Source organism: Penaeus monodon, chromosome 44 (assembly GCF_015228065.2).
Source record: "Penaeus monodon isolate SGIC_2016 chromosome 44, NSTDA_Pmon_1, whole genome shotgun sequence".
Classification (NCBI taxonomy): Eukaryota; Metazoa; Arthropoda; class Malacostraca; order Decapoda; family Penaeidae; genus Penaeus; species Penaeus monodon.
Window position 1 is genome coordinate 6,197,561 of NC_051429.1, and position 27,500 is coordinate 6,225,060.

General features: G+C 26.2%; 1 protein-coding gene across 1 annotated transcript in view; it reads left to right on the plus strand.

Annotated features, from left to right (window-relative positions):
• LOC119568580 (zinc finger protein 883-like) overlaps positions 1 to 27,500 on the plus strand; it is a 40,312-nt gene that overhangs the window by 3,249 nt on the left and 9,563 nt on the right. Inside the window, exons 3-4 of the mRNA XM_037917124.1 lie at positions 24,240 to 24,375; positions 25,764 to 25,827. Of these exons, the coding sequence (XP_037773052.1) occupies positions 24,240 to 24,375; positions 25,764 to 25,827 (200 nt within the window). The remainder of the gene's footprint in view (positions 1 to 24,239; positions 24,376 to 25,763; positions 25,828 to 27,500) is intronic.

Below are 27,500 nucleotides of genomic sequence, written 5' to 3' on the forward strand. Positions count from 1 at the left end.
AGCCGAACAGAGAACAAAAAGACCCGGGGATGTAACCCGGTTCATAAAAAACCCTGGAAAAATCATAAAAAAATAATGAATATAATTTTAATATAAACATTATCCCCCCTAAATATATATATATTTATATATTTTTAAAATATATATATATATATATAAAACCCCCTTTATATATGTGGTTTTACAGTTTATGTATATAATATACATGTTTTTTTATTTTACTAAGTTTAAAGCCAGCATAAAAAGGACAGGCCCGAAATTTAAAAATATTTGATAAGGAAAATAAGATGTAATTTAAATTTTTTGTATATTAACTAAAATAAAAAAAATGTTTTTTGTTTTGCGTATTCCCCTTTTTTTATTCTTATCCTAAAAAAAAGTAAAATTTATTATTACTTATTTAATATCCCCCAAATCCTTGCTCATTTTTGGGCCATGGGGGGTTTTAGGAGAAAAAATTGGGGGCCCCAAAAGTTGGGGATCGCCCCTTACCTTGGTCCTCACCCCCCCCTTAACTAATTTTGCAGGCTTTTTTTTCTCCCCCCTTTTCCTTTTCCTTTTCTTTTTAAATTTCCCTTTTTTTCCACTTCCTAAGATGGGGGAAGCTGTCATAAAATGTGTCACATGAAGGGCCCTTTTGAAGCCAGGGGCAAAATTTACTCTTTTTAACTGCTGGGCCTTATCCCTCAGGGGGACCCTAAAAGATGGATTTTTTTTTTTCCTCTCCCCACTATGTCGGGGAAACCATGGACAATAAAAAAGGATTTTTTCCCCTTATTAGAGGCATAAGGCTTCCCCCTTCATCAACCAGCCTATCAATTTTTTTTTCATTTTTTTCCGCCCCTTCTTTTTTTAAAAACTAACCTGAAACAAACCCCCCCCCCCTTTACTTTTAAACCCTTTGGGTTTTCCAAAAATTTATCCCCCGGCCATTCTACCACCCCTTCTACTCACCCTACAGAATGCCCCCCTTTCCTTTTCCCCAACACTTCTGCTCCACCCCCTTCATTGTCTGACCCCCCCCCCCTTATTACTACCCCTCATCCTTATTTTTTCCCCAAAATATCCCCCCAAGCAATACTGCCACTTCCCACCCTTCCCATCTTCCTCCCGCCCTCGTCCTCCTACGGCTTCAACTCTAAAAACCCTTTTTGGGGACCCTTTTTTTTCCCAGCCAAGGGGATCAATTCTTTTTTGATTCCCCTAAGCCCTGCACTCTGACAAAAGGCAAGGTTTCCCTTTTTATAGTCATTCGATTATTCACGCCTTGTCACAAGCTTTGTGTAAATATTTTCCCCCCACTGCCTAAATGGGGAAAACCCATTTCCCGCCCAACCTCCTCCTCCCTTAAAATGTGTAACCCAAAAATTTTTCCCTCTCTCCAAATAACTGGCCTGTCTAAAAATAAGGGACTTGTCAAATGTGAAAAGAACTTGTTCGGGTGTTTTCATCGACTGGGAAATCCAGTGCACACTATTCCCCCAGAGGCCCCAAAACAAAATCCAACACCAGCTTTCCCCAAAATTAGTTTTCCTTTAAAAGACCCTCTCTATGGTTTTATTTTGGTGGTTTTTCCCCCCCTATTGACCCAAAAAACCTTTTTTTGTCAATGTCAGAAATGTTGTTTTTTTAACAGCCAGCTAAAACCGGGCGTCCACAGATTTCTGCCCTCTATTTGGGGGCCAAAACCCGGTAAAGACCATTTGAATTAATCTGCTCAAATTTGCAAAGGTTTCCAATTGAGTTGGCTCCCATTATTTTTCATAGGGGGCGGGTCTCTTTTGACTCGAATCTCAGGGAGCAGTTCTCCAAGGGTTCAAAATAAAGGCCCCACTTTTGCATTTAAAACCAGACAAGGGGAAACATCCAATGAGGTTTTCTCTTTCTTAATTTCCCAAAAATGTACTTCGCTTGGGCTCCCCCCCCCATCTTTCAAAAGCCACAGCATCTCCCCAAAAAACTCTTCCCCCTTTCCCCCAAACCCTTTCCCATTCTATCCCTCTCTCCCCCTTTAAATTTCCTTTTCCCAAACTAAAAAGAGATACTCAAATCTTTTAACCCCTTCCCCGGTGCTGACAAATTATCCCCACCCTTTTCCCCGCGCCGAAAATAAAATTTAAAAATTTTAAAACATACTACATATATATATATATATAAAATTTTATATAATTAATAAAATAAATTATAACAATTTTATAAATAAAATACACATACATATCTTTTATATAATTATAAAATTCATATGGATTTATTTTATATAAAAATGGTTTTTATACATACATATATAAATGTTAACACTATGTAAACATTATAAAAATATCAATAAAATATATATATATAAGATATATTAAAATTTTAAATAATATATAATATATATTTTATATAATATATAAAATATTACATATTTCATATTTAAAAATAATACATATAAATATATATACATATAATTAACATATAAATAGATATACATAAAACAATCCCCTGCATTTACATATATACTCATATACATTATAATAATACATAAAAATAATAGGGGGTGTATAATTTATAATATATAAAATTAATATATAAAATATTATATTAATTAATTAAAATATATATAATAAAATATTAATATTATTTTTAAAATATAATATATATATATATATATTATATAATAATGTATGTATTTCACACACATTTATATATACATTTATAGATTTCCTAAAACATAATTTTATGCATATGTCCCAATATTTAATATATAAATTTATATTTCCCTAAAAAAGATAACATACATTTATACACCCTATTTTGGAAAATTTTAGGGGGATATATGCATAAATACTAATAACTTATAATCTAAATGTATTAACATCATACACAATAAAACATTATAACCCTATAAAAATACAATAAATAGGGATAATTTCACACCCACACCCCCACCACCACACACACACACACACACACACACACAAAAAAAAAAAATATTTAAATATAAATATATATATATAATATGTAATATATATATTTTTATATATACCCCTTTTATAAATATATAAAATATAAATATGTTTTTAAAATTTTTTATATATAGTTATATAATTTTTATAACTTTTATAACTTGGGGGGGGTAAAATAAAAATAATAATTTTATATAGTTTTATAAATTTTAAAATATATATATATAATAAAAAATTATATACATTAATAAAAAAATATATTAAAAATATATATAGATATATATTTTTTATATTATTTTTATATCCAAATATAAAATATATAGATATAAATATATATTATATTTTTAAAATATATTATATATATTAATTTTTAAAATATATATTATATATATAATATAAAATTTTATATAATTTTAATACATATATACTACAAAGACACCCCACACACCAAAACACCCCACACACACACACACACCCACACAACACACAACCCCCATAACACACCCACGGACAAACACATAAACCCACACCAAAACACGCACACATAAACACACACACCCCCCACACACACACACACCACCCTGCACACCAAAAACAAACCCCCACCCACACATATACAAGAACCCCCCCCAAAGACAACCCCCACACGTGCCCACATATTTACTAATTGACACATACATATTTATTTACTATTGTGTGACACATATTTTATACAGGGTAAATATATTTTATATAATATTTAATATTATATATATATATTAATAATATTTTAAAATATATATATATGTATATATTTTGGGATTATATATTTTATTTTATAATATTTTATATATATAATTTTATATATATATATAATAATTTTATTAGAATATATATTATATATTTTTTTTATCTAAACATAAACATCTATCTGTCTTCTAACCTATTTTTTATATGGAAGTATATGTAAATGTATTATTAATATACCTATATTTAATATATACATACAAAATTTTATTTAATTTTAAACTATATTTACTATATATAAAAATATATGTTATATATAAATATATAAAATAATGAAAATATATTAAACTAAATAATATAAAATATTATATTTTATATATATTATAATATATATATCATATAAAAATTATATTAAATGGGGGTGTGTGTGTGTGGGGTGTTGTGTGTGTGTTTTGTGTGTGGTCTGTTGGGGTGTATGTATGTATATTAAAATATATTTAAAATGCCGCATATATAATAAAATATAATATATATATATTTTAATAATATATTATTATATTTTATTAAAATGTAATTTATATAAAAAATATTTCACACAAAATATAGTTTTAACACCCAAAACCCCCAACACACACACACACACACACACACCACAAAAATTTTAAAATATTTTCTATATATATATAATATAAAAATATATATATATAAAAATATATATATATATATTGTATAATTTTTATAATATGTTTAAAACATTTTGAATAATACATACAACATATGTTATATATTCTTATATAAAAAATATATACTTAAATTTTATATGCATTACATATTTTTATATATTAAAAAATATATATTTCATATGTATATATAAAATATATTTAAATAATATTTATATAATATTTTTTAAAATATAAAATTATATATTAAAAAAAATAATTTTATATATCTATATTTTATTATAAATAAATAAATATATATATATATATATATATATATATTATATTTTAATTATTAAATTTTTTAAAGCCGGCCCCCTTGTCTCTCTGCGAACAACACCAAAGCAGGGTAGGGAGATGGTTTTATACCCCAGGGTCGTGAACACGGGAAAAGCTTCAAAGGGACTGACACCACACCGTCCCAGAACACTACGAGGGGAAAAAAGGCCCGGGTTAGGGAGGGGCCGGGAAAAAAAAAAATGACAGGGGTTCCTTTTTTTTACACAAATTTTACCCCTTCCTTTTCTATAGGGCACAAACAGGGGGGAAATCAGCATGTCACACTGCACGATAAAAATTTAACAGGGCAAAACAAAGTATATCAGGTTCCCCCAAGGGGAACACGAGGCTTCACAAGCAGCACCCAAATCCCTCTCTCCTGGCTTGTTTTCCCCCCTCCTCCGCTCCAGCCCGCTGCGCATGTTTTCCCAGGTCCCCCCATGGAAAACCTGCCCCGTTCATCCCTTTTTTTTTAACCCCTGCCCAGGTTTAAACCTTTTTATGGTTTTAAAACATGCCCCGGTAATCCTTTTTATGTTAAAAACAAAGTTTTCGCACAGAGACAAAGGCCCACTGGCGTTAGCAAATAAAGTATACATAGTATATACCGGCATTATTTTGTGTAGGGAAAAAAAAATATATTTAATTTTTAAAATTTTCAAAATTAATATAATATTATATATATATTTTAAAAAAGATATAGTATATATATATTTTATTATAATATATATTAATTTTTATATATATATGTATGTTTATAAATATAATTATATTAAAAATAATATATATATATTTTATATATATATAAATAAAAAGGGGAATATATTTTTTTAAAGTAATTATATATGTGGGGAATCAAAAAATAAATATATAAGTATTTTCAATAGAAACACAAGAAAAAATAAGGGCCCAAAGGGAGTGATTATTTTTTAGAAATGACTGACCCTTCCCTCGAAGAACCCCTAAAAAAAAAAAAAAAAAAAAATTTTATTTTATAATATAAAATATAATATATTTATATATATATATATAATTTTAATATAATATATATATATATATATATATATTTTATATATATATTTTATATATATGTATGAGTTTTTTAATATACATTAAAAATGCATATAATTTTATAAAAATATAATATATAAATAATATAATAGATAAAAATATAATATATATTAAAATATATAAATAATATTTTAAAACACACCCTACATATATACATGTATATACGTATATTTTTATATATAAAATTATATATTTTATATAAATTAAAATATATAAAATTTTATATATATTATATTAATATATATATTTTATATATATATATATAAAACTTGTGGGTGGGGGTGTGTGTTGTGGCTATATATATATATAAATTTTATATATATATATTTATATATATTTTAATTTTGTTATATATTTATATATATATAAATTTTTTATAATATAATTTTAAATTTATTAATTTTTTTTTATACGAAAGTTATATGATATCTAATATATAGTAGATTTATAATAGCTAATATAATTCATACACACCCACACACACCCCACACACACCCCACAAAATATATATAAAATTATATATTATATATATATATATTATATATATATATATTATATATATAATTTTATATATTTTACACAAAACACATATAGTGTGTGTGGGGTGTTTTTAAATAATATATAAAATTATATATCTTTAATTAAAATATATATAATATTTTAAAATATATATATATGGGTTTTATAGATATATATAAAAAAATATATAATATATAAATAAAATTATATTATATATATATAAAATGCACACACACTTAACCCCCACGCCCCGTATATATTCAGTGTTTTTATATAGAGAGATATATAATATATATATCCCAGTAAAATTCTCCATATATATGTATGGTTTGTGTACATATATACAAAACCCATATCTTAATTTTCAATAAAATAATAGATTAAATACTAATAATATTATTAAAATTATATTATATTATATATTATAAAATATATTATTAACCCTTATATATGTTGTATTTTAATTAAAAAAAAAAATAATAGCCCTAATACATACAAAGTCCTTACTTTTTGTGTATACTTATATCGGGGTATATATTTTGGGGCACAAAAAAATTTTTCATTTTTGAAAATAAAAAAAAAATTTTCATCGTATTCCCCAAAGGGGATGTTTATCCCCGCTAAGTAAACCCGGCAGCCCCAAATTAAGTTGGTTTATGACCCGATGTGAACCTGGCTAATATAAAAAATCCAAAATCCCCCCCCTAAACCAAAAAAAAACCATAATAATCCCCCCATAAAAAATAAATAATCCTAAATAATCCATAACCTAGGGACATTTATATCCCCTATATTCAAAAAAAAATGAGCCTTTCGCTCTCTGTTTCCCCAATTTCCCCCATGGAGTTTTCTCCACGTGGGCCCCTTTTCCGGGTCTCCGCGTCTTTACCTTTAAAAAAGTTCACCCAAAAGATAATGGGGCCCCCAAAAACAGGTGATTATTTTCCCAGAAATGCAGCGTTTTCCTAAATATTATATAATTATCTAAAAATATATATAAAATATAATAATATTTATATATATATTTTATATTATTTGTACATAATAAATATAATAAAATATATTGATATATTTTAAAATATAATATATATATATATAAATAAAATATGATATTTAAAATATATAATAAATATATTAAATAAATATATAATATAAATATTAATATATTAAAATATATATAGATATATATTATATAATATATATAATTTTATAAATATAAAAACTCAATACACATGTATATATATTTTAATTTAAAATATATAAAACCCATATATTATGTCTTTAATTTTTATGTAAAAATTAAAATTTTATATTTAAAATATATATATATAATATATATATTATATTTAATTTTTCTATAATATTAAAATTAAAGTGTTAAAATACTTAATATAAAAATTTTATTTATATATATATTATATATTTTATATATATTTTATATATATTATTATATATATATATATGTGTGTGTGTGTGTGTTGTGTTTTGTGGTTGTGTAACCTATTTGTTTTGTATTAAAATTTTTTTATTATATTTTTTAAAATTATAAATATATTTATATATATTATAATATTATATTATTTAATAATAGATATTTACATTTCCAAAAATTAAATTTATATTTTTCCCTATGAATGCCCTATTAATTATATTAGATATTGGTATGGATAAAATTATTATTATTTAAAATAAAATTTATTTATATATATTTTAAAATTTTTTATATATTATATTATTCCCACAAATAACATTAATATGGGAATTTTATATATAAAAATTTTAAAATATATAATATAAAATATTATTTATATATATATAATTTTAAAATATATTTTATGCACAAACACATCAACAGTATTTCATGGGGTTTTATATAGAGAAAAGATTATAAAAATTTTATAACTTTTTTATATTCTCCCCTATATTGTATTGTGTTTGTGTACATAAACACGGATATCTATTTGTAATAAAATATATTATTTTTATAAAATTTATAGAATTTTAAAATAATATAGATAAAATATAATATATAATAATAAAATATAATATATAATATAATTTTAAAATATAATACAACACACAAACCTGCATCTACTTTATAGGGGATTATTATATATATTAATTTAATATATTATAAAATATTTATATTTATATATATTTAAAATATATATTCTATTATATATATTTAAAATTAATATAACATATATATACAAAATTATAAAAAATATATATATAAAAATTTTATTATAAATTTTTTATATATATATATATATACATAATATAATAAACTTAACCCAAAATATATAAAATATATATATATATATATATTTTATATATATATATATATATATATATAATATAGATAAATATTATATATTTTAATATATATTATATATAATATAAAATAATTTATAAATCTTTATATAATTTTAGAAAAAGGAAAATTTTTATTATATTATTATATATGTATTTAATTAAAAAATTTATAATTTTAAATTTTTAATAATTATTCTATTTTATCTTTTTATATATTATTATATAAAATCTATAAATATATAAAATATTTTAAAATATATTTATTTTATATAATATATCAATTCCCTATTAATTAAAATATATATATAGGGTTATATTATTTATATATAAATAAAATATATTTTATAATATATATATATATATATTATATAAATTTATTTTATATAAAATTTATAATTATATATATATTATTTAATTTTATACTATATATTTTTATATATTTATATATATATAAAATTTTTATTGTTATCATATGGGAAAATATATATAATATCCCTTTTTAATATTTTAATTTTTTATTTTTTTAAAAAAAATTTTTTTTTTTTTGTTAAAAAAAAATTAAAATATATAAACTATATATTTATATATTATATATGGGAAAACCCCCTGTTTTTATATTTTATAATAGATAAAATATAAAACAAAAATTAAAATTTATAATAAAATTTTTAAAATATATGAAAAAATTTTTTTAACAAATAAATATTATATTATATAATATATATATTATATTATATATTATATATATTATAATTTTTATAAATAATTTTAAAATATATATAATAATAAAATATATTTATATGGGTTTACTAGCCAAATATTATTTATATATATATATAAATATATTATATTATTATTATAAATATAATATATATTATAAGGGGAAAAGGGGGCTTTTGGAACCTTTTTTTCCCCCACAATAATAAAAAATTTAATTTAAAGTTTTAAATATCTTTTAAAGGGGTTAATTTTAAAAAATGGGATTAAAATACACGATATACATATATTTAATTTTTTATAATTATAAAAAACCCCTTATTTAAATTTTAATCCCCCAATAATCATATTTAAAGGAGATTAAAAACATAAATAATCAAGACATGGAAAGGGGCCAACGCCCGGGGCCGGGGGGGTATGGCCGAAACCACCCTTTGTTTCCCGCCACAATCCCTTTTTTCAAATCCAAAACTTCCGGGCCCCCCGGCCCAAACCTCTATTCCTTGGGGACAAGGTTGACCTCCCCAAAATTAAAAACCTTTTTTCCGTTTAACCATGTTTTCCACCCAGAGGTTTCCCTTTTCCAGCCAAAAAGGGAAATGTTGGGCAAAGGGCCGGCCCAAAAAGGGTTGAAACCAACCAGGTTGGGAATTATATTATTGGCGATCCCGGGATTAAGCAATAAAAACCCATTTAGTTTGGTTTTCCGGCCGGGGGAGCAGGTTGCCCAAACAGATTGACCTTGGCGGGGAGGCTTGGTTTTCAAGAGGCAAAAAAATGGACTCCGACCCGTAGCGGGGGGTTTCCCTTATTTTGGGGCATTAACTGGCAGACGGGCCCTTTTTAAACCCAACTTGGGTTCCCTTTTTAATTTGGTACCGGCCCCCCCCCCATTCCCCTTGGTTTTCGGTCATTGGCTCCTGGGGGCCCCGGGGGCCTCCCCTTTTCTTACTTCCTTTTGGTTTTTTAAAAAGCCCCCGGGGTTACCCCCCTCCAAGGGTTGAAAAACCCCCTTAAATTTACCCTTTATTTCCTAAGTTTGGCCCACCCAAATTGGCCCGGGGTCCTGCCCAATTTTCCCAAAATCTCTTAAAGGGGTTTTGGAAAGTTGTTTTCAGGCTAGGGAGGGGGGGGGCCTTTATAACGGGTAAAGAACCCCAAATTCAGGCGTGCAGGGGATTATACTGGTATGCGCTTTCTTTTATTTGAGGGGGGTTTGGAAAACCCCACGAAAATTTTGGGCCAAACATTTTTAGTTTCCCTACGGGGTTTTGGCCGGCGGGCGGGGGTAAAAAAAGGGGAGGCCCTCAGAAAGGGCCGGGGAAAACTACAAAAAGGGGTGGGTAGTTAACTTTCCTTTTCAAAAAATTTTTGGTTTTTAAAAAGTTGGACTTTTCGTCTTTTTTTTTTTTTGGGTTTTATTTTTCCGGGGGAAAAAGGAAAGGGGGTCCAAAAGGTAATTTGAAATGGGAATTTTTAAAAACCCTCCTGTAGAAATAGAATTAAAAAAACAATTGGGGTCCCCCAAAATATTGCCGTCGCCCCCGGGTTAAGGGTGATTTAAATTCTTTTTCCCCCACTCTTTTCCGCGCTTGGGGCCCTTTCGTTTTCTGTCCCGGCCTAAACCCCGCCTTTGAAAAAAGGGCCTGTTTTAGTCCCCTTTGGGGAAAATTGAAGGGGGTTTTATTCGGTTTGGGGCGCTAGCGTTTTGGAGGGAAAGGGGGGCCTCCCAAAAGTCCTAAAAAGAAAATTTAAATCCTTCCCGGTCCCCAAGGATGCCTTTAAATTTTCAACCCACTAACCGTTGGGGGGGTGTCGGAATTGGGGTGCTGAAAAAAATTTTGCCTTTTTTCAAACTCCTTTTGGGGGGAAAAGAACTGCCGGGGCGTCGCCCAGGACCAAAAAATTCCTGGGGGACCGGATACCCCAAAGGGGGTTTGCTGGAAGGGGGGTCGGCAGGAAAAACCCTTTTCTGCGAAAACCCGGTTTGGGGGCCCAAAATCCGAAGGGGTTTTTTACGAAACACACCCCGCTGGGGGTCCCCCAAAAAATGGGAAACCGATCAAAGGGTGAGAAAATTGGGGAAAAAGTCCAAAAAATGGGTTTTACCCTTTAAAAATTTTTCATAAAAAATTTTAAATTTTTAAGGGGTTTTTAAAAGCGGGGCCAGGATTTTAAAAAGGAAAGAAGGGAAAATTTTTTAAAGAGGGGCGGTCATAGGGGGTTCCCAACCCCGGGGAAAAAACCAATCCGGGGATAGTATGGGGAAATTTGAAATTAAATAAGAATTTGGAATTTTCCCCAAATTCTTTGGCCCATAGCGGGCACCCAAAAAAGAATTAAAAATGGGTTTTTTAAATTGGGGCCTTTATGAAAAAAAACGGGCATCGGGGGGGGGGAGGAAAAAAAAATTGGGCCTAAAAGATAAAAAATAAAACCCTTTAAACGGGGGCAAAAACCCAAAAAAAGAAAAAATTTAAATTTAATGAAAATTTATGTTTTTGTTTCCCTGCGGGTGGATTTAGGGGGGAAAAATGTGGGGTGATTTTCTGTTTAGTTTTTTCCAAAAAAAAAACGGTTAAAAAGATGGGGAAAGGAGGAAACGGGAAAATAAAAAGGGAAAAAAAGTTTACTATTTTTCTTACCCCTTCAGGGGGAGCTTTTTTAGATTTTTCCCAAACCACCCCCTTTACAACATATCCGGGGGTGCGAAGAAAAGTCGCAGGGGAAAAACAGAAAAAAAAATTCCCCCAAATTTTTTTCAAGGGCAAAACCGGGGTCAGGGAAAAGCCCGGGGGCCGGGGTAAAATTTCCGGGGTTTGAAACCCTCAAAAATCAAATAAAAACCCCCCCTCGGAGGGGGTTTTTACCCTTTTTCCCGTAAAACAAGCCACTGGCCGGAATAAAAATTTTTTCCCAAACCCGTAACGCTGAAAATTTCCAAATTTATAAATTTTCCCCGAATTAACAAGGGGGTCCCCCAAAACATTTAAGCCTTTTAATTTTGGGTTGGGAAAATTGTTTTAAGGGAAAAATTTGGGAAATTTTTCCCTTTTTAACCCTAGGGGGGCCCCCATAATTTTCCCGTAACCGGGTCAAAGCCCGGGGGGAAATTGGAAACCCAAAGAAAAAAACCCCCCCTTTTTTTCTTCTCGAACGAGACGGTCTATTTATTTCCGGGGTTTAACGCCCCCGGGTTTAATATGGGCATTTTTTTGGGGGGAAAATATTTTATTGAGGGAAAAATTTCCTTATTCAAAAAATAAAGACCCCCTTCCCCCCCAAAATACCGCCCCCAAACGGCAGGGGGTGGAACCGTGGCCAACCAAAGGGGAGAACAATGTTGTTTTTAAATGAGGGACCAAGTGGTATTCCTTTTTAAAAAAAAGGATAAAGGGTTTTCCCAGGGCGGGGGCGAAGGGGGTTAGGAAAGACTAAAAAAAAAGGGGGGAAAGGGAAAATAATTTCGTGAGGAAAAATTACGAAAGTTTAAAAGTTGGTAAAAATTTTTTTTTAAAAACTTAAAAAAAGAAAAAAAATAATTAATTATTATAAAAATATATTTTTATTATAATATTATCCCAAATTTATCCAAATTTAAATAATATACTTGTTGCTTATTAAAAAATCTTTTAACCAAACAAAAACCCAAAACCAACACAAAAAAAAAAAAACAAAAAGGGGCCCAAAAACTTATTACTTTTTTTTTATATGTCTCCTTTTGAACGGGTTTTTTTGAAGATTTGCTTTTATTAAAGGAAAATTCCACCAAAATAATATTAATTATATAATTACAATAAAAAATAAAAGGGGGGGAAAAACACCTAGGAAGTTAGAATTGTTTTCCTTTTTAAAGGGAAAAAGGGGGGTTAGGGCCCGGGGAGAAACATTATTTTCCTTTTGGGAAATTTAAGAATTAGATATAAAATTATTGGTTTACGGGGGGTTTTTATTTACATTTGGTCCCCCTTTTAAAACACCACTTTACTTTAAAAAAAAAAACCACACCACAAATCAAAACCACACAACACCCCCACCCCTAATTAAAAAAATTTTTTAAAAACCCCCCAAAATTTAAATTTATTTCCAAGTGTGGTTTTGGGGGTTGGGTTTTGTGTGGGTTCCCCAGTTTTTTGGGATTGTTGGGGGGAAATTTTGGGTATGTGGTTAGGATAACCCCAAAATCCCCCAAAAATGTTTCCCAACCCAAATTTCAAAATTTAGTATAAGGTTTTTTTTTGTGGGGTTTTCCCCGGGTAAAACCCCCCCCCTTCCCCTTGGGGTTTTGTAGGGGGTTTTTGCGGAAAATTTTGTTTTCAGAATATTTTTATGGCCGAGCCAAAATTCCCCCGGTTTTTTTTAAGGGGGCCCCCCCAATTTTTCCCCTTCCAGAAAAATACCCCCCTTAAATTTTTTTGGGGGTTTTTTTAAGGCCAATTTTCCAAAAATAAATTCGGGCCAAGGGTGGGTTTTTTTTTAAAGTTTTAAAATTTTTTGAAAAAAACTGGAAAACCATCACGTACAACAAAAGAAGGCCGTTGGGGTATTGGTTTTAAATCCAAATTTTAAAAAGGGAAAATAGGGATCAAACCTAAAATTTTGGGGTTTTAAAACACCAAAAGGTTGTATAAATTTTTTTTTTAAACAAAAAAAAAAAAAAAAAAAAAAAAAAAAAAAAAAAAAAAAAAAAAAAAAAAAAAAAAAAAAAAAAAAAAAAAAAAAAAAAAAAAAAAAAAAAAAAAAAAAAAAAAAAAAAAAAAAAAAAAAAGGGGGGGGGGGGGGGGGGGGGGGGGGGGGGGGGGGGGGGGGGGGGGGGGGGGGGGGGGGATTTTTAAATTTTTTAAAGAACGGCCTTTTTAAATTTGGGTTTAAAAGGGAATTATTTCTATTTTTTATCCTTTTCTTTTTTTTAATTCCGGGTTTTTTTTGGGCTATTTTTTTTTTTTAATTTTTTTATCCCCCCTCCTATAATAAATTTTTAATTTTTTTATAAATTTATATATACTATGTATATATAAAAAAAAAAAAAAAATAACTATTAATATGGATTTTAAAAAAACAGTATAGATTATATAAAGTTTTTCCTAACATATTTTTTTTTGGTACATTTAAAATTTTGCTATATATTTTGTATTTTACCAAAAAAAAATTTAAAACTATATATGGATATACGTAGATTTTATATCTCACAATATGTACATTTATCAATATGTGTACACACACTCACTACACACACCACCCCACACACACACACACACACACACCACACACACACACCACACACACCACACACACACACTATATAATATATATATATATTATTATATATTATATATTTTATATATATATATATTGTGTGTGTGTGTTTTTGTGTGTGTGTGTGTTGGTGTGGGGGTGTGTGTGTGTGTGTGTGTGGGGTGTGGTTTTGTGTGGGGTGTATGTGTTGTTAGTCGATCCCAAATGCTTGAACAATAGTTTGCACAACCATATTCTATTTTTCAGTAGTGATTTGTTTTTCTTATGTGATTAAGATATACCAGGGTACCCACTACCTTCCTGTGTATTTTGTCACGTGTTTTTCAAAGTCATGAATCTGTATAGATTTTTTCACTGAAGTATTCGATTTGATGCAGCAGCTTTCAAATTCTATGGTTGTAATTGGGATTCTAGCTATGTTCTGCCGACTACCTATGAATATACATTGAGTTTTATGTGGGTTTAGTTTAAGGCCAATTGTGTCAAAATATAATTTTGCTTGTGTAACAGTATGTTGGGTGTTTCTTTTTAACGTATTTAAGTTGTTTACTATGAAGAACTGCGAACCATCGACGTACTACACTAGAAGGCAGTTATGGGCTATTGTTAATAAATCATTATGAAAATTGTGAATAGGATCAAACCTAAATAGAGCCTTGCAGAACACCAAAAGGTACTTGTATCCAAATAACTTTTTAACTAAAAAGGGTTTAATTTTATGATTGGCTAATTTGTTAAGGATTTTTCTATCTACTATCTATCTATCTATCTATCTCTCTATATATATATGTATATATATACATAAATACTATATATGTATGTTCAATATGTGTACTATATTTATATATGTATATATACACATCTAGACATATAACTTTATTTATATACATAAGGAAATTATACGTTTATTTATATACATTTTAAATTTGTACATTTTATATATATATTAATATATATATATATATAGTAATATATTTTATATATATAATATCTATATAAATATTAAAATACAAATATATATATATAATATATTATATATATATATATATTTTATATATATAAAATATATATAATAATTATATTAATTTTAAAATTTTATATAAACACACACACACACACACACATACCCACACACACAAAACACCCCACCCACACATAAATATAATTTTATTATTATATATATATATATATATAATATTATATAATATATATATATATATATTATATATATATATATTAAAAAAATAATTATTATATATATATATAAATATATAAAATATATATAATATATTATATATATATATATTAATATAATTAAAACGATCAAAAAAACATGTTGACTACCCAGAGGGGAACTATACAACTGTGAGATATGCAGCAAGGTCTTCTATATGAACTATTTTTTTTTAACATATTTTAAGGGCTCAGTGGAGAAACGATACAGTTTAGAAATTTGAAAAATCTCTCACGAAACACAATCTGGTGAAAAACATGAGAGTGCTAAAAAGAAGAAGTCATATAGCGTGACTTTTGCGTAAAACTTTTCGAAGAAGGGGGTCTTGAAAAACATTTGGGTCATAAAAAGGGAAAAAGCCATACAACTGTGAAATTTGAAAATCCCTTCTTTTGGAAATATAACTGGTGGGCATATAAAAAACCAATACATTAGGCGAGATATGCAAAAAAGATTTCTCAGCTAAATCTAGTTTAGTAATCCACATGAGGGACACAAAAAAATAGAAACCAACAACTGTGATTTTGCAAAAAAGCCTTTTTATGGAAAAGTTTTGGTGAGCCATGAAACCTACAAAGGAAAAGCCACACAGCTGTAAAAATTTGAAAGAAGGTTTTTTCTAAAAAAGTCATCTTGTAATGCACTTAGGTACACAAAAAAAAAGGGCCATAAACGTAAATTGCAGCAATACCTTTGCATGGAAAAAAAATTTTGGTGAGGCACAAAAAATAATACAGTTGAAAACCATACAGCTGTGAGATTTGCAATAAGCCTTTTCTAAAAAGGGCCTCTTGAAAAAGACACTAAAAGACATACAAAGAACCCTTTATACTCAAGATTGCAACAGTGCTTTTTAACAAAAAAAAATTTTGGGTGAGACAAGGGAACACAAAAAAGGAAAAAGCCATCAGCTCGGTTTTGAAATAAGGCTTTTCTGAAGAGGTCCCCTGTAGGCCATTAGAGTACACCCCAAGGAAACCAACTTGTGAAATTGTAAAAGGACTTCACAAAAAAAAATTAAATCTAACAAGGCATGAGAGAGTAATAAAAGGGGAAGCCATACAAATTGAGATTTGAACAAAAATTTTGTCGCTTAAGCAAATCTAGTGATCATATGAAATGCATACATGGGAGAAACCGTCGCTGGGGTTTTGTAACGGATTTTTCACAGAGAATCTTTGGGAAAAGTCATTGAGATACATACAAAAGAGAAGCCTATAGTTTGTGAAATTTAAAAAAAGCCTACTCACAAAAAAATATCTAGAGCCCTATGAAAACATAGAAAAGAGAAACCATACAGCTGGAGTTTTTGCAATAACCCCTTCTATACAAAATCTGTAGTAAGGCATATAAGCACATAAAAAAGAGAAGCATACAGCTTTTAATTTTGAAAAAGGCCCTTTCCATAAAACTGTTTCCATATGAAGTACTTATAAGTAGGACATAGTTTGTGAGATTTGAAAATGTTTTTCTGGAAACGATTATGACGAACCCAATGAGATAACAATTTATTCAATTAAAAGGTGTACATTTCTTTTAAATTTAATGGGAGGAAATTTTCTAAATTTTGCAGGATCTCTTTATATATTTTGTGTGTGTGTGTGTAGAAAAAGATATATGGGTATTATTCATTTTAATGTGCATTTTTTTTAAAACCATAAACTTTTATACTTTATATGGATTTGGTCCCACAAGAAATTTTTTTTGGCAAACTCATTTTATTGATCGGGCAGTCAGCATTTTACCTGGTCAAGCATTTAAGGAAAATGTCCTCTGCCACTTAAATGGTAAAAAGGAATTTTTTGGGCCATTTTAAAAAGAGTGTTTTAGTTTCGACCAGGATTTTTGTTATAATAGAAGAGGATACAAAATGGTCTGTATTTATGCATGTTTTTTTTATTAATTTTAAATTTTTATACATCCATTTATCTTTTTTGATAGTTTTTTATTGTTTTTTTTATTTTTATTCTTAGACTTTTTTCTTATGCTATCTTATATTCAGATAATCCTACATAAAAATTTATATATATATATATTTTATATATATATATATATAATATATATATATAAAATATTTTATTTTTTTTTTTTTTTTTTTTTTTGTTTTTTTTTTGTGTGTTTTTGTGTGTGGGTGGTTTGTGTTTTGTGTGGTGTGTGTGGTGGTGTGTGTTGTGATTGTGTTGGTGTGTGTGTGTGTGTTTTCCTGTGTCTGTGAGTGTGTGGTGTGTGTGTGTGTTTTAAATGTTTTGTGATTTTATGAAATTGCTGTTAAGGGTGTCACAGCTCATTCGCTTTTTTAAATCATAACAATGAAAAATATTTTTTTGGGCTCTTACTACATTTCTATGCTTTTCTGTGAACTTTGGAAAGAGTCATGAAATTTTAATTATTATAATATTATTATATATATAATTAATATATTTATAATATATATTATATATAATTTTTTGTTTATTATACATATGTATTCTCTTTGAGTTTAATAAAAATTATGTTTTTTGAAATATTATAATATGAAATATATTTATACGTATATTTTGCTTTAATATAAACATACATGCCCCAAACTCACACACATATAGTAGATAAAAATTTATATATATATATATATAATATTATATAATAATTAATATATAAAATATTTTATATATATTATATATATATATATATATATAATTATATATTATAATTTATATGCATATATATATACACCTTTAAAATTTTGTATCATGTTTATGTATAAAGTATACACATTTTTTTTTTATATTCTTATGACCTAAGAAAAAATCCCAGCACTAAAAAGAAAAGACAGTAGTTAATTTTTTGATAGGAAACTAAGATTAACTTAATTTGGATAGGGAAACAAAAAATAAATTTCTTGATTTGCGTTTTCCCCCTTTTCTATTCTCACCTAAAAAAGTCAATTTTTATAAATTATTTAAATATCCCCAAAACCCCTTGCTCATTTTTGTCAAAAGGGGCTTAGGAGACAAAAAATGGGCCAAAAGGGGGGATCCCCCATATTTTGGTCCTCAGCCCTCCCTTAATAATTTTTTATGGTCTTTTTTTTTCTCTACCTTTCCCTTTTCCCTTTTCTTCTTAAATTCCCTTTTTCACTTCCAAAATGTGAGAGCGTGCTGAAAGATAAAAAGTTTTGGCTTTGTGTCGTCAAAACCCCTTTTGGAGCATGGGCATTATTTTAAATTGTCTGGGCCTTTTTCCCTCATGGGCCCTGAGAGAAAGGCATTTTCCCCCCCCTCCCATCTATTCAGGGTCACCAGGACAATAATGAACCCATGTTTTACCCCTTATTAGAGTTAATGCTTGCCCCTTCATAAACCAACCCCTATTAAATTTTATTTTATTGGTTTCCAAAAGGACCCCTTTTCCCCCTTTAAACATGACTCTTGAAAAATTTTTTACCACCCCGGGGCCATCACCATCCTAAAAAGTATGACCCCTTTTTTCCTTTTTCCCAAAAATAAATTTTTAAAGTTCCCATTTTGTCCCACAATTTTCTCCCCTTCCCTTATTTTTCTCCTTAAATTCCCCAGATATGCCATTATTCTCCATTTTGTTTTAAAGTTTCCCCCATAAGCCTTTTAGCCCCCTTTTTCCCACCCAAAAAGGGGTAAATTTTTTGGTTTTTAACCCGAGACAAAAGGCAAGGGGTTTCCTTTCTACAATTTCCCCCAAAACTCTTCCCTACTCCCTTTCCCCCGAAAACTTTTCCGAACCCCTCTCCCCCAATATTTCCCTTTTCCAATCCCCCAAAAATCTCCTTCCCCCATCTTTCCCCTGTAAAAGCTTTTCCTTCCTCAATCATACTCCTTTTCCCTCCAACCCTGGCTACACGCTTCCAAATTAGTTCCAAATACCCCCCTATTTTATATTTTTTCCCTGATTAATATAACCTTTTTTTAAATTAAAATTTTTTTTAAAACACCACAAACCTGCCCCACAGACCCCAAATTTATTTAAAATTAAAATTTAATATTATAATTATTTCCCCCCAAATTTTTTAGAAAGTTTTTTTATAATAATCTATAATTAATTAATTAATTTTCAAAAAAAAAGAAACATAAAGGGACAATTTAAAACTGATTTTCTTCTATTTTTAAACCAACATTATTTTCCTTTCCCAAAAACCATCCATTTATTTCCCCCCCAAACCTTTTATCTAAATAATATAATCCTCCCACTTTTTCCCACTTTCTTATTTATTTAAAAATATTAACTTTAATATTTAATTAATATATAATTATATTTAAATTAAAAAATTATATAATCATAAAAAAACAAAACCAACATAAACAAAACCCCAAAATATAAAATTTATTTTAAAATTTTTAATAATATATAATAATAAAATTAAATATATATTAATTTATAATTTATAATATATATATATATATATATATATTAAAAATTATAAATTTTAAACATTAAAAATATACTATACAAAATATAAAAATATCAAAAAAACAAAAAAAAAAACCCTCTAGTATAAAAAATTAAACCCAAAAGACAAGCAACACAAAACAAACAATATATAGATATAAATATATTAAATATATATTATATAATATATATATATTATATAATAAATTTTTAATTATAATTATAAAATATATAAATATAAATATAAATTTATTTTTTTTAAAATATATATATATATATTTTTCTTTTTTGTTTTGTTTTGTTTTTTTGTTTAACATATACCTTATACAATAAAATATACATATACCAAAAGTACAACCAAACCACACACACACACAAACACACACACACACACACACCACAAAAAAAAAATATTAATATATTTTTAAAAATTTATATTATATATAAAAATTTTTTTAAATATATATATATATATATTTAATTTAATTTATATATATATATTTTATTTATATGGGGGGGGGGTTTTTTTTTTTATAATTAATTTTAAAAATATATATAATATTTTCCCCCAATAAAAAAAAAAAAAAACAAAAACCCCAACAAAAAATATTATTATATATTTATTATATATTATATTAAAATTTTATTATAATATTATATTTATCATTTTAACAAAATTTATATATATATTATTATATATTTATATTATATATAATTTTAATATTTATAATATTATAATATATTAACATATATAAATATATGTATTTTTTATTAAAATATATTTTTAGATATTATATTATTATATAGAATATATATTATTATTATATATTATATAATTTTATATATATGATTTTATATATTTTTTTTGTGTTGTAAAATTAAAATTTTACATATATTAAAAATTTGTATCATTTATATTTAAAATTATATTATATATATATATATTATATTATATATATATAATATATAATATATATAATTAATAAATTTTTATATTAAATTATTTGTTTTTTTTTTATATAATAAAATTAACAAAAAAAAATATTTTATTAATTTATTATATTAAATATATAATATAATATTATTTATAATACAAATTTATTTTAAAACTAAAAATTTAAAATGATTAAAATCCATCCCAAACCCCCAAATTTGTTTTACACATTATCATTAAAAATTAAATCAAATAGTATTTTTTTAAAATTATGAAAACAATTTACAAGGGAAAATTATTTTTTTGGGGCTTTTTGGTTCAATTCCAAAAGGGAAATTTAATGGATTAAAGGAAAGGAAAAAAAGGTTTTTTAAAAAAAAAAAATTTTTTAGAAGATTAATAGTTTTTTGTAAATTTTTCCAAAGGGGGAAAAGGGATTGGAGGGAAAAGATGGGGAAAAAAAAGAAAAGAAGTAGAATAGAAAATAATGATGGAAGAAGGATAAACAGATAAAACAGAAATAAAAGATAAAAAGATAAATAATCTTGATAGTAATAAAGATAGAAATAGAGGAAGAAGAAAATGGATGGAAGAGGGAATAGAATATAGATAATAGAAAAAATTTGAAGAAGAAGATAAATGGAAGATGGTGATAAAAAAAATAATAGATAATAGTTTAGAAAATAAAAGATAAATAATTGTATAAAATACTAATATTTTTATTTTTAAATTTTTTTTTTTATGATTTTAAATTTTCTTTTATTTACTTTTATCTTTTTTTACTTTTTATTTTTATTTTTTATTTTTTCAATATTTTTTATTTCTTCTTTACTTTTTAAACAAAAGGGTTAAAAAATTACTAAAAGGCTAAAAGGAAAAAGGGAAAAACATAAAAAAATTTAAAGAAAAAAGGGTGTAGAGGTTGATTTCTTTTAAATTTTGCACTTTTCCCTTGCACTCAGGGTGTTCTAATCTCTTTGGATTAACTCAAAATTTTTATTTAAATAATTAAATATTATTTTAACATGTATTTTTTACTATTTACAATATATGAGAGAAAGAATTGGGGGGAGGAGAAAAAGGAGGAAGAGAAAAAGAAAGACAGAGGGAGAAAGGGGGTTTGGGGAAAAAAGAAGAAAGAAAAAAAGAAGAGAGAGAGAGAGGGGGGGAGAGATAGGATAGAGAGAGAGGGTGATACGAGGATGAAAAGAGAGATGGAAGTAGGAAAAGGTAGAAGAGAAAGAGAATTATTTAACAAATTTTAAAATTTTTCGTTTGAATTATTCAAGGTCTGAGGTATTTAAATAAAAAATTAAAATGTATTGAACATTAAATATTTTCATATAATGTATATAATATATTTATAATATATATATATTATATATATATATATATATATATTTAATATATATAAAATTATAATAATATATATAATATATATATAATAATATATAAATATATATAAATTTTTTTGTTTTTTAAATATAAAAAAGTTCCAAACATATAATTTTTTTTAAATATTAATATATATATATATATTATATATATAATATATAAATAATATATTATAATTATATTTCATATATTAATTTATAATATTAATAATTTTATTAATATATATATTTTATAATTATATATAAATATAATATATATATATATATTATATATATATATATAATATATATATGTTTGGACCCTTCTGTTGAAATGGTTTACAGGTGCATTGACAAAATTTTGACCACATTAATATTTTTATTTTTCATCTATAAAAACAATCACTATTGGTATAAAACTCTTTTTTGGGGAGAACCCAAAATTTGCTATCTAGACAGCGCGAACTGTGATTGCTGGAAAACAAACTGCTTATAATGTGGAAAGGGAAAATTTTATTTTCATTAATATGTAAATTTTATATTACATCAAAATTAAACTTTTTTGATCTAACGTATTTTTCAAACATATAATTATAGTATTATATATTTCTGTTTAAAAAATGTTTTATCTTTATTTCTATCTATCTTTTATATATTATATAAAATATATATTTTATATAAATATAAAATTTTATATATATATATAAAAATAATAAAATTTAAATTATATATTTAAAATTTTTTAATAAAATAATTTTTTAATTTTAGAATTATTTTTAAAATTAATAAAAATAAAAATTTTTAAATAAAAAGATGTATTTGGGGTTTAAAATTCCTTTTCAAAATAACTTAGGTTAATAGAAAATAAATCCTACACAAATATATTATCTATTCTTGGTAAAATTTTTTATTTAATTTAACCGGGAGCCTTTAATATCTTCCATGTAATGTTATAATTTTTCTTTTTTTTGTTTTTATTTTTATTTTTTTAATTATTATTAAGAAATTGGAAATGACATGTGTATTTGTATTGGTGTGAAAAACCCCCTTTTAAATACTGTATCCCCCGGGGATCTATACAAATTTAAAGGTGTTTTGGGGGGGTTTTTTTTCAAATACAAATGTATTTTTCCCCCGGTTTCGATTCTCCCTTTTTCGAAAAACTCATTGTGGAAATTTTTCATAGAAAAAAAATTGGGGGTGGGGCTGCCGAATACTTCGCCCCTTTTTGGGGGTTGGGGTCTGGGAATTTTTTCTGGATTTAATGAACCTCATCCTGGAAAAAACTCTCCGTCCGAGAAAAACCTCAAAAAATTTTTTTTTTGTTTTGGGGCAGTTAAAGGGTATTTCTTTATTTCTTCTTTCGAGAAATGTCCCGCTCACCCCCACAAGTTCAAAGGGTTTTTATTTCCCCCCTTACGGTGACTGGGTTTCTCTGAACGGTTGACCCGGTGTTTCAAGATGCCTCCGGGGGGGGGGCGTATCTATACAACATTTAAAATTTTCCTTTTCCCTGTTTCCCCCTTGGGCCCCCCCAAAAAAAGCCCTGACCCTTTTGGGGGGCCCCGGCGAACCACTTCTTCGGTATTATCCCGGGGAAATTGAATACCCCAATTGAAACTTACTAGAAAAAAGGGTTGGGGGGGGTTTTGGTCTTCAGGAGCTTCCCCTCTTATGCCCCCAGCCTCTTTGGGGGCTTGGTAAAGAATTTTTTAAACAAAAGGGAACTTTTTTTTTCCCCAAAAACAGCTTTTAGGGTCCCCAGTTCTTTTGGGGAAAGCCCCAACCCAGAAGGGGGTTTGTTTGGCCCGTGGGGAGGTTTAAAGGTATCTTATGGCCTTTTGTTACCTTCGGGGGACCCCATGGATTTCGGGGGTTTCCAGGGGTAAAATCTTTTCCCTTTCCCCCAGGTAACCCCCCGTTTTCTTGAAACCGAAATACCCCTAATTTTTGTACTTTTCCCAAAAAAAATGGGAAAAAAAGTCTTTTAGTAAAAATCATGTTAAAAGTTGGAAATTTTTTTAAATGTATTATCCACGTATTTAACACAAAACCGAAAGGCACAAGAAAGCCCCCCCTTCAAACATAAGTTTTAAAATTAATATGCTTTTTTTGTTTTTTTTCCCTTAAAAATTTTCGAGAAATTTTTGAGAGTTGATATTAAAAAAAAAAATAAGTAAGTAGATAGTAAGGTCAATTGAAAGATAGATTGATAGTGGATAAAAGAGATGGATTTAAAATTTTATTAATACTTTATTTAAAACATTTTTTATATTTTATTTATTTAATTTTATATTTCATGTAATTTTTTCATCTTTGTTATTTTTTTTATTTGTATGATTTATTATTTATTATTTTTATTACTTATTATTTTTTTTTTTTTATTATCATCTTCTTTTTTTTTTTATTATTTTTAATTATAAAAATAATTTCCTATTTTTTTGTTTTATTAAAAAATTTTTAAAGTCTTAAAATTATATTATTTACCTTTTTTTTTGACTGATTATGTATATAAACTGAAGCCTTGGGTTAGATTTTTTTTTATATTTGATCGTATTTTGATTTTTTTAGACGCGATTTAGTGCCAATTGTACTTGTCATTTTTGGGAATCCCAAAAAAAAACAGCAAAACCCCCGCCCTGTTTAAACCGCAAAAAGGATTTTTTTTTTGCTAATTACAGTAATTCCCGGTAAAAAGAAAAATTATTATTATTATGTAATTTTTTTCAATATTTTTTTACCCTTCCTGTTTTCTATTTTAAAGCGGCACGGTTTTTGTTTTTGCTGGGGCACCAAAAAGGGGTGAAAACTATTGTATCAATTCCGAGGGAAAAGGAATCTGCTCTACGAATTTGTTTTATGAAGGGGTTTTTTTTATTAAAATGATTGTTTCTACATCACGGTTTTGCTTGAAAAAGTTAGTTGTAACCTTTCCCATCGTGCTTTTTTTTAAGCGAACAATGTTTTCTCTAATTGCTACCTACTTTTAAAAAAAGTCATTAAATGGGTTTTTTGTTTTTAGGGCCTTGGCAATTAAATTTTTGAGGTGTTTGTTGTGAGGCATAGTGTTTCCACAATTTTCCTGTTTTATTAAGGGTTTTCCCTTTTATTCAGTGAATTTATTTCTGAAAATTTTTCTTTTTATGTTGAATTAAAAATCTTACATTTTTTTTTGACTTTTTTAATTCCTAAGGGGAGCCACATTTCGTTACTTTTTAAGGGTTGGTGGGCATTGTTTCTATTACTATATCTCTTGATGCCTCTTTTTCCCAGACGGGGGACATCTGACGTTGTGTTACGTAGGGGGCCAGTGGATTTTGCTCTTTTAAAAACTTCTGTAAGGGGATTACCCCGGGGTTTTTACATTTTCTGTCAGTGATATATTTAATAGAGTGATTTCTTTAGACAAGATAAACTCTCAGAAAGATTGAGTGTGAGAGACTAAGAGAGAGAGAGAGAGATTGGGTTAGGAGAGAAATATATATATATATAATTTTATATATATTAAATTTTAAAAAATTATTATTATATATAAAACTTTACCATATGGAAAAAGGAAGATGGGGGGAGGGGGAAAAAAAGAGGAAGAAAGAGAAGAGATAAGGAGAGGGAGAGGAAAGAGAGAGAGAGAGAGAGAGAGAGGAGAAAAGAGGAGGAGAGGGGGGGGGGGAGGAAAAGTAGTGTAGATAGAGAAGAGATTTTTCAATGATTAATTTTTCAAGATCCCAGTTATTCAAAAATTAGTTATTCAAATATAAAGATGAAAAAAGTTTTGGACCATGAAAAAATAATATTATTATAATATATATATATATATATTATATTATATTATATATAATTATTTTATATATATATATAAAAATATAAATAAAAATTATATTTACTTATCATATATATTTTTATTATTTATTATATAATATATATATATATAATTATAATTATATATAATTTTATATTATTAAATGTAATTTTGGCCATTTGTTATGCTAAAGGATTTTCAAGGGGTCAAATTGTATACATTAGAAAAATTTGACCAGGGTTTTTTTGTTTAAACATTATCTATCAAAAAATACTTTTGGGATAAAACCTTTTTTTGGGGAGAAGCCAAAAAAGGCGGGGATAGACAAAATCATAACTGTCTGCCAGAGCTGTCTTGCTGGATGAAAAATTTTCTATATATTGGAAAACAAAGATACTCTTTTTTTTTACGATGAGAAGTAAAATTTTTTCAAAAGTATTTATTAAATTTATATTTAATATTATATATTATAATATATATATATATATAATATATATATATATATATATAATATTATTTATATATATTTTTTTTTAAATAAAAATGTTATATTTTAAAAATATCTTAATTCTATTTTATTAATTATATAATATTTAATTAAAATAAATATATAAATTATTATAAATATTTTGTGGGGGGGGGAGGTTTTTAAATAAAATTATTAAATAAATAAAATATATTTTTTTATTAAAATGAATTAATATAAATGACAATATATAAAATTTTAAATATAATAATAATATATATTATATTAATATATTATAATATTATATTTATATATAATATATATTTTTTTTTTTTTTTTTTTTTTTTAAATTATAAAATATTTTAAAATATTTTTTTTTTTTTTTTTTTTTTTTTTTTTTTTTTTTTTTTTTAATATATATTAATATATCAAAAAAATAAAGTCTTTTGTTTTAATAAAAATATTTTGTTTTTAACTTTGGTTTTTGGTTTTAATATTTTAATATATATATATATATATATATATATATATATATTTTTATATATTTTTAAAATATATATATATATATATATATATTTAAAATATAAAAATTTAAATATTTTTATATATATATATATATATATATATAAAAATATATATAAAAATAATATATATTTAAATTTTAATGTATTATAAAAATTTTAAAATTCAACATATAATTTTTATTATAAAATTTCCTTTTTTTTATTTTTAAAAATATTATATT